Source organism: Cynoglossus semilaevis, chromosome 16 (genome assembly GCF_000523025.1).
Source record: "Cynoglossus semilaevis isolate Cse_v1.0 chromosome 16, Cse_v1.0, whole genome shotgun sequence".
Taxonomy (NCBI): Eukaryota; Metazoa; Chordata; class Actinopteri; order Pleuronectiformes; family Cynoglossidae; genus Cynoglossus; species Cynoglossus semilaevis.
The window spans coordinates 13406096-13417384 of record NC_024322.1 but is presented as its reverse complement, the minus strand read 5'-3'; the positions used below and the strand labels follow the sequence as shown (position 1 = coordinate 13417384).

General features: G+C 38.4%; 2 protein-coding genes across 5 annotated transcripts in view; one reads left to right on the top strand and one right to left on the bottom strand.

The window, feature by feature from the left end:
- Nucleotides 1-3263, top strand: part of ppig (peptidylprolyl isomerase G (cyclophilin G)) — a 4977-nt gene extending 1714 nt beyond the window's left edge. For both annotated transcript variants that reach the window (XM_008328790.3, XM_017040126.2), the window contains exons 6-12: nt 12-99; nt 183-212; nt 322-636; nt 716-901; nt 1096-1180; nt 1329-1462; nt 1663-3263. In XM_008328790.3, the coding sequence (XP_008327012.1) occupies nt 12-99; nt 183-212; nt 322-636; nt 716-901; nt 1096-1180; nt 1329-1462; nt 1663-2623 (1799 nt within the window). In that variant the 3' untranslated portion in view covers nt 2624-3263. The remainder of the gene's footprint in view (nt 1-11; nt 100-182; nt 213-321; nt 637-715; nt 902-1095; nt 1181-1328; nt 1463-1662) is intronic.
- A 603-nt stretch (nt 3264-3866) lies between these two features.
- dnajb2 (DnaJ heat shock protein family (Hsp40) member B2) lies at nt 3867-11211 on the bottom strand. 3 transcript variants are annotated; one of them, XM_008328786.3, is made up of 11 exons: nt 10705-11075; nt 8992-9067; nt 8594-8703; nt 8268-8321; nt 7995-8111; nt 7641-7718; nt 7377-7506; nt 6872-6942; nt 6471-6767; nt 4488-4556; nt 3867-4326 (listed from the first exon to the last, which is right to left on the bottom strand). In XM_008328786.3, the coding sequence occupies exons 2-10, from the start codon at nt 9054-9056 to the stop codon at nt 4531-4533; spliced, it is 948 nt and encodes a 315-aa protein (XP_008327008.1). In that variant the 5' UTR covers nt 9057-9067; nt 10705-11075; the 3' UTR covers nt 3867-4326; nt 4488-4530. The 3 variants fall into 3 exon arrangements, with proteins under 3 accessions (XP_008327008.1, XP_016895402.1, XP_008327006.1); XM_017039913.2 differs by lacking the exons at nt 3867-4326; nt 4488-4556 and having other exon boundaries at nt 5543-6767; nt 8992-9064; nt 10705-11211; XM_008328784.3 differs by lacking the exons at nt 3867-4326; nt 4488-4556 and having other exon boundaries at nt 5543-6767; nt 10705-11204.
- Nucleotides 11212-11289: the final 78 nt, after the last annotated feature.

Sequence of the window (11289 nt, the reverse complement as noted above, 5' to 3'; positions counted from 1 at the left end):
CTTTCCAACAGATGAAAGCTTTGCTGTTAAACATAACAAAGAGTACCTTCTTTCCATGGCAAACAGAGGGAAAGACACAAATGGATCCCAATTTTTCATGTAAGCATTATTGTTGTTTGTTTATTAAGTGTTGTTTATACTTAAAACCTTCACTAAAAATGTTATTTATTTATTTTCATCAGAACAACAAAACCGTCACCACATCTGGATGGGTAAGTAATCTTCAATTGCTCTTTATCAATAATTATTTATACAATGAACACTGATCACATTATGCCTTTAGGGTATAAAAAACACTGTAACCCATTTTACTATTTCCAGAGTTCATGTTGTGTTTGGTCATGTGATCTCTGGCCAAGAAGTTGTTCAAACCATGGAGAGCCAGAAAACAGATCCAAACAGCAAACCATGTGCAGAGGTGAAAGTTCTGAACTGTGGAGAGCTGGTCCCCAAATCAAAAGCAAAGAAAGATGACAAACAGAGGGAGAGAGCTTCCAGCTCCAGCAGCAGCTCCAGCGACTCTGACAGCTCCTCCGATTCCTCTTCTGACTCTGAAGAGTCAGAGAAGGAATCCAAGAAGCAGAAAAAGAAGGTGAAAAAGCTAAAGAAAAAACAGAAGAAGAAGGAAAAGAAAAGGTAATTTTTCTGATTCATTAAACCAGTAAAAAGAACAAGAAGTTTGAGTCTTTATGCTGAACTCCATTTCTTCTCTCAGGTCCAAAGCTGAAAGCTCAGAAGAGAAGGAACAAGAGGACTTGGTTACATCTACTGTACGGCCTGAAGAAATACCGCCCATCCCTGAAAACCGATTCCTCATGAGGAGAAGTCCACAGGCTGCTCAAAATCCAAAAGAGGAAGCTCAGAAGGAGCAACGGCACAGAGAGGAAAGACCACGAGACAAGTGTGTTTATTTTATATGCCTGTGATATATGAACGGTATGGGTTAAGACAAATTGTATAATTTTAAATAGTGCCAGTTTATAATAACCAAAACATGTTAAGACACAGTTTTGAGGTGTCCAAGGTCTTAAATGAAAGAGATGCAAAGAAATAGAAATAAGGAATGTTAAATGAATAAATGTTTTTCTTTTGTAGTGTTGGGTATAACTCTCAATCAACCTATCACAGAAGACTCGTCATGACACGATCTGGCAGAAAGATTAAGGGCAGAGGTCCGAGGGTAGGTGCACAGCGATTGAACCGGCCTATGCTCTTTTCATCTTTTAATAGATTGCTAATTACATTTGCAGACTGGGCCTTTGTCTTGAATATTGAGTTTTTGGTCCTCATTATACATGTGTTTCATCTTTATCAAATATCCAACACAGAGATACCGAACCCCTTCTCGCTCGAGGTCCAGAGATCGTTTCCGCCGCAGTGAAACTCCTCCACACTGGCGTCAAGAGATGCAGCGTCAGAGGATGAGAGCAGTCACTGGAGAACGCTGGATCAAAGGAGACAAGTAAGATGCCTCACGAATTTATTCATGACAGACCGAAATCAGTACTGCAGTAAAATGCAGATTGTGGGGAAAAAGATGTTCTTAGCTGATATAATATTCTTAACTGATATAAGTGATGTATAATATTTCAATAGAAATTATGTGGGGCAGCAGCAAATCAAATTTGATATGCTGTAAACTGTAATTAATTTTTTAATTAGGGGTGACATGAATGAAGCTAAGGATGAAGATACTAGAGCTCCAAGAAGAGAGAGACGGGCGTCTGGTACAAAGCATGAAAAATCAGATGAAAATAAAAAAGACAAGAAAACTCGGTCACATCGATCCAAGAGCAAAGAAGGGGATGTTGCCCCGCCGGATGAAAAGCAAAGCAAAAACAAAGACAAGAAAAGTGATAAATCTCGAAGTCGTAGCAAAAGCAAAGAAAAGAGCAGAAGGTCAAGGAGCAGAGATAAAGGTCACCGGCACAAAAGTGATGAGAGGAGAGGTCGCTCCCGAAGCAGAAAGAGAAATCCTGACGTGAAAGAAAAGGAGTCAGAGTCTGATCACAGCAAAGATAGAAACAAAAGCAGTGAGTCTGGTAAGAAACCTAAAGAGGACACAAAAGATAAACATGATGAGAAAAGTAGATCCAAGTCCAAAAGCAAGGGAGAAAATGAATCCAAGGAAAGGCGTAGATCAAGAAGCAGAAACAGGGACAAAGGTGGAACATCAGTCAAAGACAAGGAAGACAAAAGCAGAGAACGCAGCAGGAGTCAGGACAGAAGACGCGACAGAGACAATAAGAGAAGAGAAACGTCCAGGGACAGGGACCGTGGAGCTAGAAGTCCAGATAGAAACAAAACCAGCAGAGACTCAAACAGAGAAACCCACTCCAGGAGTAGGAGTAGGAGTAGGAGCAAAAGGAGAGATCGTAGCAGAGAGCGCTTCTCCTATAGAAGAGATAAAGACAGAGAAGCTGCTGGCCGAAGAAGAAGACGCAGCAGCAGCTCCGACAGTGACAGGCACGAGAAGAGGAAGAGGCAGAAGAGTCGCTCCAAGTCCAGAGACAGAAGAAGTCCCGCAAAACCGAGGCCTGATAGTACAAAAGACAAAGAGAAGAATGACGACAAGAAGAAAAAGTCAGACTCTGGGTCAAGTTCAAGTTCTGACAGTGATTGATCCTGAATCCGGTCTGGAGAAAGAAGCATGGAATCGTGTAATTCCTCCTTTAAATTTTCACTACACAGAAAAGATGCAGCTTATTATTCACAGTTGTTGATGTTCAAATCTGTCTGTTCTAAAAAGCAACATACAATACAGTTCAGAAATTTAGGACTGAGAAGAGCTTTTGTGTACAATTTTCTTCAAATAAAAAAGACAAACAAAACATTACAAAGGCATTTAGGTGGAACATTTTATTTTAGGTTAACTCAAAATTAAGGTGATATTATGACTTTTATGACAGGTGTTTATTTTCTTGTTGTGCAACTTAACCTTCATTTTAAGTTGTTTTTTTTTCCAAAATGGAGAAAGTTTAATGTTTACTCATTTTTGTTTTTTACACCACAATAATCAAGTATCAAACTTCATAATACCCTTATGCCTTGCATGTGTGCTCATGATGCCTATTGTTATATGTGAAATTACTTTATTTTTGTGGAGCCATAAGTCTACTGTAGTCTTTGCTGTGAAATGGTTTTATTCATTTTTTAACCCATTCATGCTGTAAGTACCAAACCATTTATAAGAAGCCTGTTGTGTCCAAGTCAGTTGAACAAACTTGATTACAGTGTGGAATTATTAAAAGATCATTAGGGATTTTTATGTGTCACATAATTTGTCTTCCTTTGCTGTTACATTTTAAACGTACAGTATTTCGAGAAGTTTGCAACACCAAACAAATTCGGGTAATATTCGGCTATTTGTTTTCTGTTTTTGCCGGAACGAAAAAAAAACTGTTCGAAGTTCGTCATGTTCGAGGTGCTTTAAAAAAAGCACCTTGGTCTAATGTAGACTATAGTAGTCGAATAACGTTTAAAATATTTATACAATTTAAACAGTGTTTTTAACGTTAACCACCGGTTATGGTTGAATGGTATAAAAAGCTCCGTGAGGTAAGTAACGACTCTGTAAATTGTCATTTCATTTATGAATGTTCAGATGGTATACGGTAGCTAGCTGCCGTAACATAACATGTCTAAAGTATATTTAACTTTATTTGCGGATTACAAAATAATATGAACAGATTTACATCCATAGCAAACTTAATCAACGTACGGAGACGTGTGAATTAACGTGTAAAGTGGGAGGCGGGACTAAAACACCTGCCATAAATTACGTTTAACACACGAACGTGTGTTAAACGCTATGAGCAAACGTGAGATAAACTTAAAATCATTATCACAATAAGTCAGGTTTTGTCAGGAGGAAATGCTTTATTTGTAAGCTCTTTATGGCTCTGGTGAGATTTTTGGCTTCATGCATCCATTTCCAGTAATCCATTTCCACTGTGGTCACTTACTATTAAGAAAATGCAATACATTCATTTTTCTGTACCAAAAAATGTTAGCCTATAAATAAAATGACTTAGTATTTAATCCTAAACAAAAACACAGAGCAAACTAGGTGCTCCCTTATTAATGTGATGTGCTGTATCTGCTCTCCCTTAAAAGAGGTTATAAGTGCAGAAGTATCGATGACAAAGGCAGAGATTAAATTAAACAGTTTCCATAATTCCAGTCTTTCACACACTCCACTACATGTAATAAACACAATCTCAAAAGCATATAAAAGTACGTGTTGCAGCTTGTTTTTTAAGTGTCATTCAGCAGGTAGTAGTCACTTTTGGATAGATACAGAGAAGTGCATCATGGGAAAGAGACCTGTGAAAACACAAGCAAAAGTTAATGTCGAGTTCTTTATTATTTTTTTAAATGTAAATATAGAAACAGTAAGGTCTTTGAGTTTTGTCTCATGTGAAGTAACTTGGGAAAAGAAAAAAGAAACAGCTCTCAGGTTGATATACATTTAAATTGTTGTTTACCTCATGTACGAGTTAGGTCATACAACATCATGAGCCAAGCAGTTTAGCTCGTGGCCTGGAAGTCTGAGTCTGAAAAAGGAAGTAGCATGTGTAAGAGACAGTCACAAATTTCACCCTAATACATATTTTTGCTTTTACGTGATTTAAATTGAGCAGGAAATACAATAAAGGAGAAGTGGGAGGCTTGTAATTAAGACAAAGGCGCCTGAGTGGGTGAAAGGAGACATTTATTAAGGTCTGAAGAAATAAAATGAGAAAGTATACAAATATGCAGTGTATTAACGGCCATTATAGTCAATCGGTATTTGTCATTGTTGACATCTCGGGCGCAACCTTCTTAAGTAACTGGAAATTAAAAATAAAATTCTGTAAAACTGGTTCAGTAAAAAAATACGAACTTCAATCTTTGTTTCATCTTCTTGCCAGACAAGAAAAAAACCAAAGTGATTTCTTTATCTTTAAAAAAGTACAATTTGATTATTAGGCACAGGTGAAAACGTGACTATCTCAGGACAACAACTGTCCAATGATGGATGCAGGTCTGTAAAAACGACATATTAGTGGCACCAGCAGGTGTGCCTAAAAACGACATATTAGTGGCACCAGCAGGTTTAATTTTCAGTAGAGCTGTATGTTTTGGCAACAAGATTTCATGTTCTAAGCAAAACATAGGCACACCCTCACACACATGCATGCACACACACACTTATGGTTCTCCCTACCTTACTTGCTTAGATTAATTAAAAAAATAATAGGTAGTGTATAATTTATAGAAATAGTATGAACAATTGAACATCCCAGATCAGGGTTTCCTAAATTGCTGCACTAGCTGCGAGCTGCCACTAAGGGTTGCACGAGATACAAAATGTTTTTTGAGTAGGATATTTCCAGACAGTGAAAATGTGTAAACAAACATTCCCTTTGTAAAATTAAAAATGTTATATGTGTGTTCTGGCCACTTGAGCATAGTAAAGTTTGGAAACTAATAATATTAACTGATAATGTGTGAGGTCCCTTCAGGTTTTAAATACTTTTTGGAATTGGTCTTTTTTTGGAATAATTAATACTGATTGCAACTGAAACTTGCAAAAGAAACTAAATACAAAAACTGGTCCTTCTGATTGTGAATGTATCGCATTTTTTAATGTATTGTATATGCTTCACTTCCAAGGTGCTACGGTGATATTTTCTATCAGTTTGTACGGTATGGCTGCTGTACTGTAAAAAGGAGTTAATGTCCTAAATTATATATTATCACATAGTTTAAAATAGAAGTTGTGGTTTCATTTCATTGTCGCACCTAATAATTATTTTCACAGCAAAATGTGTTTCATGATTGACATTAGAAACCGAAGATGGTTGTGTGACTTCATTTCCATTTTCATCAGTTGTTTCAACGCCTCAGTGGTCATACATTCATTTGTCACAGACACACAGCAGACGGGGTTCACATTCACTACAAACTTGGCTACAGCTGAAACACTAAAATTCACTGCATTGCTGTCTAAATATATGGCACATTTGAGTAAAGAAAATCAATTTATTCAATATTATTATTGTTGTTCTTGTTGTGATTATTATCTAAAAATTAAAAACTAAAAATGTATGTAAACTAGCAACCCCCAAAGATTGTTTTTTTGCATTTTAATAGCCATGAGTGTTAAAGTAAGGCATTTACGCACAAACGCTGACCCACACAGCCTTAGGACACAACACAGCCACACTTTTTTCGCTTTTTCACGCCTCCATCACTGTTGGTCGTGGCAGGTTGAAGCTGTTCCTCACTGCACTGAGCTGTGGCTGACTCAGGTGACATGCCTGCCTCCTTCTCCTTTCCTTTCCTTTCACTCTGTCCTGCTGAGGACATATTAGTCTGGTTTTCTTTCTCTTTCTCCTCTGCCACACTAGCCATAACTATTTTTTTAGTCTTAGTAACCCCACCACCTCTTCTGTCACCAACTGCTCTGCCCCCACGCCCAGCACCTGATGTGACGCCCGTGGCAGCTGCTCTCTGCTGTGCTTCCATTTCTGACAGGCTGCATGCCAAAGCCATCTGAAGTTCTTCATCTTCATCATCCTCGACACCTCCACCCAGCCCTCCATAGCTGTAGTACGGCGCAGCACTGTGCGATCGACGTGTGGCTGCTGAGAAAGGGCTGGAGTGAAAACTGTCAGGCTCAGTGGGCGTCCTGTTTTGGAGGCGTGGCTTCTCGGGCAAGTGATGGGACTCCGCCTCTCGTCGGCTGATCTCTATAGCCAGGGCCATTTCATCTTCAACACCTGTGAACAATGCACAATAGAACACGGCTATGTCAGCTAAGAGCTAAAATTGTGTCTGCTTTTAGGAGTTCTGGTATTATTGTACAGGAACTACGGTACCTTACCATTAATAAGAACGCTCTTTAGAACTCCATCCTCCTCAACCTCTACTCTTTCCTGTCCATTTTCCTTGATTCTGAAAAGAAGAAACAAATATGTTTAAAATTGCTTCTAGAATTCTAAAATATATAAAATCAATCAAATTGAGGATGAATACAAACAATCTGTTAAAAATGAGTTTATGATTATTTCTTCGCTATTACGTTTCTCTTTTCTGTGAGATGACAGAACAGATGTTTTTAATGCAAATAATATTAACAATTGCAATAATTTGACAGCCCTATGAAATGTTTTACACATAATTATATATATTTACCTTCATGTACCAAGTTTAGTACTCCACCCTGCTGTTACATTTGTCCATAATTCTTTTACCCTCTGTGGTAAACTATCAATTCAAAGTCAAAATATGACATTTCAAAAAAAAAAACTGTGATTGTTATTGTTTACATTTAAAGTAAAGACCAAAAATCTTTGGATGGATCTTGTCCTAAACATTAGGCTACATACTTCTTGGTAGTTGTGCGTTTTCCGTTTATGATACGAGTGGAGGTAGAAACTGATCTGAAGTTGCCCGTCCCTCCACCCATGCTTTCCATCCCATCCAGACCGCCGAAGGAAGAGGAGAACGAGGTAAACTCTGAGCAAAGACAGATGACAAACCAAAAGAATGGGTTCAATTATTTGGTGTTAATTTGTCTGAGGAAAATATAAAAATCCTTCAAATCTAGGAAATAAACGTTGACTTATTCAACATGAGGCGTGACTGTTCACCAGTGTTTGCTGAAGGGAACGAGAAAAAGCGGCCTGGGCCGAGACGAGACGATGGGCCTCCAAATGATGGGAAATCATCTGAGATACAGAGAGAAACAGGAATGATCAGAACCTGAATATAAAAAAAAAACACATTCTCCACATATTTTTTGAGTAAACTTAATTGTTCAACTGGTATCTTGGAGTCCTTAATGTTACTGTCATATTGCTGTACCTTTGTTATTATTCATGACCTGTCAAAGTGTGCACACCACTATGACTTTCTCTGTCATGCTTTTTTTCTCACCATTTCTTTAAACTTCTGTTAAATCGATAAAGGTGACACTAGAATCCTGTCTTGTAGGTGTGACTTACCAAAGAAACTTGCAAAAGGATCCTGGCCACCAAAGAATTCTCTGAATACCTCATCTGGACTACGGAATGTGAAGGTGAATCCTGGGAAATCTGATGAGAAGTCTGAGCTGGAGGAACCTGGAAAAGGAATATCATTCAGAGAGGGACGGTAATGTTGATAAAATAGAAAGGAGGAGGGAAACAGGAAGAAAATAAATATCTCTGACCATATATAGTATCAGTCACATCTTCTCAACTATGGATGCAGCCAGTGATGGATTTTATTTTACTCACCTGTGTGTGGCATTCGCTCATTTCCATATCTGTCGTATGCATCACGTTTACTTTCTGCAGCAGAAACAAAAAAAATCATCATGAACTTCTTTATATGTATTGTCTTATTGTAAAAACGCTAGAACAACACAAAGCACTGAGACAGCAGGAGAAAACTTGGTTTGAAAAAACAAATATTACTACTACTTTATGGAATTACTAGGGATGTTGAAATCTTGAATGATTTTGACTAAAAATAATTCCTAATGTAATGTCTGGTATTTCTCGCCTATTGCCTGGCTTTGGTTTCTGTGGTGCAGACGTGTGTGTATACTGTTATAACTTACTGTCAGAAAGTACTTCATAGGCCTCAGCCAGTTCTTTAAATTTTTTCTCGGCTTCCTCCTTATTGTCTGGATTTTTGTCAGGGTGCCATTTCAGAGCTAGTTTTCTGTACCTATGGATGCAGTCACGCACGAGAACACAAAGTCATAAAACATGCACAAGACAATGAAGTTTAATTTTACTGAAATATTTTTTTTCTCCGAACCTCAGCATGCTGGTAAAAGTTAGTTAAGTGACGATCATAGCTATAGAAACTATACTATAGTCGCCACTATCTATATATGGGTTTAATGTTACACTGAAAATATAGTCTCGCAATGAGTGTATGTAAAATATAGCTTTCCTGGAATGTCTATGTATGACTCCCTGTATATCCTTCAGAGAATCCCAGGGTACTCACGCCTTCTTAATGTCATCCTGGGAGGATGTTCTGGACACTCCCAGGACACTGTAGTAATCCACCATGTCGCCGACTTCTGAAACAAGTACACAACATTATGACTTTTATTTAGAAACAATCTGTGATCTGCTCTAATATGACAGAGAAACATGCAGGCGTCTGAGGTCCCTAGAAGACCCAGGTACTGAAACAGCAAACGTTTATCTATGCCAGTTGTTCCCAAACTTTTGTCAGCGCTGCCCCTATTCTGTTGATAGAACTATTGTCAAAGCTGCACACGCTGACACATTCACGGCTATTGATGCAATGCTTCACTTATTTAAAAAGAAAATAGTTTTATACATTTAAATTGTAAAATTTTATTTTCATTTAAGAATTTTTAACTCCCTCCTTAAGGGTGGGGGAAAGTAGAGGGCCCTGCCCCCCATTTTGAGAACGATTGATGTGGATGTTGTGTTCTCTTTAGCTGTGCAGTGTCAACCCTGTTGTTCTACATTTCAATGTATCTAATTTATTCAATATTTAATTTTGACATTCTGATCTACATAGATGCATCAATTTTGAACACTGCATTATTAACAAGAGGCGTTTTGTACATAATACATTACAACTGCCTATAATCTATTTAACTACTTTCACTGTATCTTCCATTAAAACACACCCACTTCTCTGAGCCTGTAAACACAGTTGAACGTCACAGTGAATGGAGGGTGTAACGCAGTCCACTCCAGTGTAGCATTAAACAAACAATAATGGTTAAAATCACAAATTACAACACACTCAATTACATGCTCGGTACTTAACTGTTTACAAGGATAACAATGCAGCCAAGTCCTTGTTTATTTATGATCCGCTTGCTTTTACTTTACTAGCTACCGCGAGATTTAGGAGAGCTGCAGCTGGTGTTACACTGCCCCCATGTGGTCTGATAAAAACGAAAACATACCAACAGTCTCATAAGGTGAAGTCAAACACTTCTAAAATAAATCATGAAAAAAAAACTACTCAAAAGTTATTTCAGTATTTGGGCTTTGTAAAAATGTTATTCCGTTCAGGATTGTTTAAGGTTTTTACTTTTGCTTTGATTATAAAATACTTTTTCACTTTTGAGAGCTGAAAAAGCTGTTCAAATGTAACATAACACAGTTAAACACTTGACTCAACACGAAAGTCCTCTATCTTAGAGCATATTGATTTATTCTTGTATATAAATTAGTTATTGATATACTTGATAGTACATTAAGTAAAAGTAAGCTACATATTTCATTGAGTTCCTCTCCCTTGAGGGCTAGGAGGTTAGATTTGCCGACCGGCAGTCGTGTTGTTACTAATATATACATACGTATTATTAAAGGGCTATTACATTATAACATTTACAACTAAATGGGAAAACAAACACGTAAATTACATTATAACATTTACAACTAAATGCACGTAAACACGTACACCCGGATTTTTAAGCCCCAGCACCGACCTCAAAAGAACCCCAATCGGTGAAGCTGTGAAGCTCCACAGGCAGCAGCAGATGTACATGCAGGGACAGGTGCTGTTTATATCCACACACTGTTAACGTTTAAGGACAGCGTGGACATCATTCTGGTATTTCTCGGCTGCAATATTTCCTTTTATGGCCAGGTTGAAAGTGTGTGACAAATTAGCAGATGTTGATTGCTGTAGGCAACAGTGGCTGTCACGACTAGCTGTTGGACGTACCGTGGGAGTGTTAGGGCCTGGAGTTCAGATCAGCAGTCTGTCCACCGGTCTGGACAAAGCCACAGTGAATTCATCAGACGAAGTTATGACAGCAGTCCCTGTGGAATGCGCTCCTCTCTACGTGACCACCGAACACGAGTACACGTACACACAGACAGTCTCTCTCCTGCTTGGACTGTCCGTTTCTTTTCACCAGCCCGTATCCGAATGTTACAACCGTTGCTCCACTGCGGACAGTTGTATCGGCGTGTGTATCAGTCCCGTTGGGTCTAAAGCCGCAGGCGCTACGTCACTGTCAGCTGAGAGGAAAAAAATAGAACGTCTAGAACATGCCAGTGTTTGGGTAACGTCATCAGACAGGGCACCGCCCCCTAACTGAGTGACTGTTTGTCGCTGTCAGATGACTCACAACTTCCTCTAAAAGGTGCCGCTTACGGTTGACGGTATGATAAACTGTATTTAGATTCAAACTAGAATTACTGTAATTTTCTTGAGAAAAAAATAAACCACTGAGTCACATCAAAGTATTCCACTTGGTCGTTTACTATTTACGTCCATAGGGGTCGCCAAACGTCAATTAAAAAG